This window comes from Limulus polyphemus, unplaced genomic scaffold (assembly GCF_000517525.1).
Source record: "Limulus polyphemus unplaced genomic scaffold, Limulus_polyphemus-2.1.2 Scaffold2463, whole genome shotgun sequence".
Classification (NCBI taxonomy): domain Eukaryota; kingdom Metazoa; phylum Arthropoda; class Merostomata; order Xiphosura; family Limulidae; genus Limulus; species Limulus polyphemus.
Window position 1 is genome coordinate 101,669 of NW_013668073.1, and position 4,542 is coordinate 106,210.

At 29.7% G+C, this 4,542-nt stretch overlaps 1 protein-coding gene across 1 annotated transcript in view; it reads right to left on the reverse strand.

Annotated features, from left to right (window-relative positions):
• LOC106467019 (sperm-associated antigen 7 homolog) overlaps positions 1-4,542 on the reverse strand; it is a 40,607-nt gene that overhangs the window by 30,985 nt on the left and 5,080 nt on the right. Inside the window, exon 2 of the mRNA XM_013927328.2 lies at positions 423-490. Coding sequence (XP_013782782.1) covers positions 423-490 — 68 coding nt within the window. The remainder of the gene's footprint in view (positions 1-422; positions 491-4,542) is intronic.

A 4,542-nucleotide genomic window follows, 5' to 3' on the forward strand; every position in this document is an offset into this window, starting at 1 on the left:
GAAAAGGGCTGGGTTTAAAATAATTTTATTTTATTTTTTTAATCATTTTGAGGATGGAACAGCCGAGATGGACCAATATGTCCCCATGTTGTCCCAAAATATTATGTTATATTAAGTGATAAATTTACCGAATCAGTGTGGCCCAATCCTTGATTAGTTAATTATTTCTCATACAGATATTATAATCATCTACAAAATGGGCCTATGCCCTTCATAACCATGTTACCAGTAGTAATATATACAGATGAATAGGCCTACGAGTTGAGATTTTCATAAAACTAAAAACAGGAGGTCTTCAGCCTTGTAAAACAGGCGCTAGCCCCTATCATTCCCTTGGGCAACAAATGATCTGTTGCCCTCTTCACCAGGCAACATTTGTAAATCGAAAGACTGAGATTACATATACAGTTTATGAAACTTACATCTTTTCTGAATTTTGCCAACTTTGCTTTTTCTGCTGCTTGATGCTTTTCATACTGTTCTTTTTGTTCTGAAATATATCAATATCCATTAAGCTTATTTTTTTATCACTTTTAATTTTATTTTCAACACTGAATTCCTAAATACAACTAACATTCCAATCATTTTCAGTATCCTAAAAACATTTTAATGTAAAAAAATGCAAGTGTTTACTTTCATAAAATTAAGAAAAGATTTTATTTCTGTTTGAAGGATGCAAGGATGCAAACTATTTAAACACTACTTTTAATAACTTCTCATAAAATTTATAAAATATTTTACAAACATCCAGAGTTTATGCTGTTATTCAACAAATCAATAAATTTACAAAACTAAAAATAAATCTGGTAACAGTATTTTGCACTCATTACTTATTCCCGTACTACACGTAGAAGCTTTGAAAATATGGCCAGTTTAGTTTCAGAATTAAATGCACATACTTCCACAAGCTAAATGTACAATGTTAACACTCAACCCCAATTGCACTGATTATAAGTCACATATGTTGTGCACTTCAAGTCTTACAAGATCTATAATGACTTGTTAGTATAGTACACATACTGGCTATAATTACAGCTGTGAAGTGAATTTTATCATAACATCATGGATAAGTGGTTAGGTCAAACTTAAAAATATTTTTCTTTGCTGTAGCCCTAAACTGATTTAAAATGTAGGAAGGTAGGTAATTTTTTAAATTGGTTGGCAAACAAAATTTCAGAAACACCACTAGTTTCATTATCACCTCAAACATAATGCATTAAACCATGAATACAATTACTATCAACATTTATTGTTTGAAGAGAATTAAGAAATTTCAAATTCTTTCACTACACACTGGTTAATAACGACGAAGTAGAATTGACTGTTGCCAACAATTTTATGGTTTGTCCTCTGTTTCATCTCATCTGCAAAGTAAATCTACAAGTACTTCCCTCCACATGAATAAGTTTCCAATCGGAATTCATTTCTTTTGGATCCTAATCCTCAATCTGCAACAACATTTTTCTGAGGCAGACATACTGAACTGACTTGTGTTTGCCATGTTGTTGCTAGTCTTGCAATTAAGATATGGAAATCAGTTGACTTCTATTAAAATGTAGTAACATATTGAGAAAAATTTCATCCAGTTTCAAAAACACTGATTATCAACAAAGTATGTCATTTTTAATGAACCAATAGTAATTTTCTGCAAGATATATAAAGTTAATTATTACGTGATACAGCTGTATTTTCCAGAGCCTCAAAAAAATCACTGTTCTCAGTCATAAGATAAAAACAAGTGTGCTAAAGATTAAGCATGTCTGTATAAATGTGTATGGGTTTTTAATTAAAATTTCTAATGCCTCCTAATAAACTATGATAATTTGCTCAAATATTTTATTCTATAACTGGTTTATACTATGAAGTACGTTATACTTTTAACTAATCTTTACTTCAGTTCACCTGACAAGCATTTCGTGGAGCATTTAAGATTAACAAACAAATGCTTGTGAGCTCTGAGATAGAGAAATTAGAAATACTTGTACTATTGTACTTACTGTTTTTTTGGAGAAAATGATTATTGTTTTGCTATTATTAAATTCATTAGTAGTTGGTTAGTGTATTTTAATTAGTTTAGTTAGGATTAGACACCTAAGTTTTGTTTGTGCACGTAGTGCAAAGTCTAAAGCCTTAAGGTACTGTTGTTTTGAGGTACAGTAGTGGTATCAAGTTAGAAAAGGATGATAGTCCTTTAGTCCAAGGGCCCATTACTCCAAAGGCCTGATATTTTGAAGATTTTATTTTTTTACAGTTAATATGTTAAACTGATTGTTTATTTAAATGTGTGAAATTTTATAACAAAAACACCTAGGATATGACCTAAAAGGTTGCAATTTCTCATGAATGGATGGATAATGTTTATCATCATTTCCCTGATGTTATTTTCTTGTATGCATGTATAGTGTTAGCTGCAGAGCCTGCATATTTATGTATCAGGATTATATTTGGGAATCTAGCTCTTCTGATAGAATGGACATTCAAGATTTCATTTCCACAGTGCTGTGAAAATAAATGTTATATCACTAACTCACTAAACATGTTGAAAACTTCCAGTCAGTAAAATTATCGAGCCAATGCATTGAGCTGTACACTACAATGTCAATTCAAATATTTCTGTTGTTTGCATTTAAAATGAGAGCAAGCTGTTAGGGGCAGCTAGTCCCCCAAACCCCAGCCATGATGCACCCTTTAAACTTTTCATTTGAGATTACAATAATCTATTATAGACCCAAGAATTTGTTTATTCATTAAATTTTGACTTGTACTGCGAAAATCAAAGATCTATGACTATCAGACCTTTGGAATACTGGGCAGTCACCTACAAAAGTTATTAAATATTAAATTAAAAGAAATAAATACAATAAGTGTTACCTACATAATAAGGAGAATATATTTTTATCTACAGAGTTGAAATTACTGTTTCTAATCTTTGGTAGCTGCTAAGATTATCTAAACTTGCAATTAGTTACATGTATCATGAGATGTGACATACTAGTGAGTAATGTTTTACTATTAGTAAATAGAAAATTTTAGTGTTGAATTAACCCTTTCGAGACAGATCATGGGTGAAAGGCCATTTCATCACATTTGCTGACTAGCATTCAAAATTTTATTGAACTACTATTTCATGAATTTATGTCAATAACTTTGGTATCAAACTGTAGGTTTTAATTCAAATTTCACTACTATATATTACTCCATTTCTTAAAATAAAAGCAAATATTAAAAAAATCACAGATAAACATCGATTTTTGTATGTCACGTGGTATGTTGAATACAGCACTAGTTCAAATTAAATGTTTGTAAAGTCAAAATACTAAGTCTGTAGTTTCGTACGAATTAGAAATTCAAATTACTAATATTGACAAGCTAGAATATAAAATAAGAGCCTCTTATATTTTCAACTTGCTAAGATATTGCTCATGTAATAAATCAAACACAGTGGCACCCTGCACACCTCTTTCCATTTTTGGAAATTCTCCCTTAGATACACTTACGTCTATATATGACATGAATAACTAATCAGAAGCACAGAATGTCCCCCTTGTGGCTTTCTCAGCCATTTTAACAGGTTTGGTGCCATTTCTTTCTTTTGAACCAATATTTCAACAAGGTAGGGTGTATCTTTAGTCTGCTTAAAATTTAATATTTTTTTTACTAAAATACATCTTAGTTACTTAGCTTGATAAATTATAGTGGAATTCCTTGGTATTAATGTAGTAATTTATGATTCTTTAGTTATTCAAATGTATATATAAAACCTAAAAACAATTATTTTGTTTCATATCCTCAACATGCAAATTTATTAAAGGCTTAGCAACCAAGTACAAAGGTCGTAAGTACAAGAGCTAATTGTTTGCATTACTTCTTTAGTTACTGTTCTATGTTTAAGAACTTATTTCAAAACAGCAATAATCTATATAAATATATAATGTATAATAATTGATATGTGACTGTATTGTACAAAATACTACTCTACTAAAACACAGCCAAGACAAGTTACTTTGCACAGACCAAAGGTCAGTTTTATGTTATTTGATACGGTAACATGAGTGCACGTGACCCATATCATTGTAACTTTTGTACTGTGAGCCAGGCATGGCTGAAAAGTCAATATAATAAAAATAATAAATATATATAAATGTATAATGTTATGAAATTTAAGCTATTTAGTCTAAACATTTATGTTTTCTTATTATAATTTGTGTTCATTCTAGAATGAAAGAGGCATAATATATATTTATTTCCTAATTTATGATGGTTCCGAGATCGGTCAAATCTACCGAACCCATACACAGATTAATTACTGAAAATAACAGATAAAATATAAAAAAATTTTCTTAAGAAACATTTGATAACTATCTGGACATTATAATGATTTCACAAGTGAAATTTCAAAATTTTCTGATGCACAAAAGTATTTGTAATCTTAAATTGAATATTACTTTGCATGATAAATAGGCAACATGCAAAAAGAAAAAAAAAACATGAGAAAAACATTGCTTTACAAACTTTAAGACTTAATAAAAAAAATTGATATTT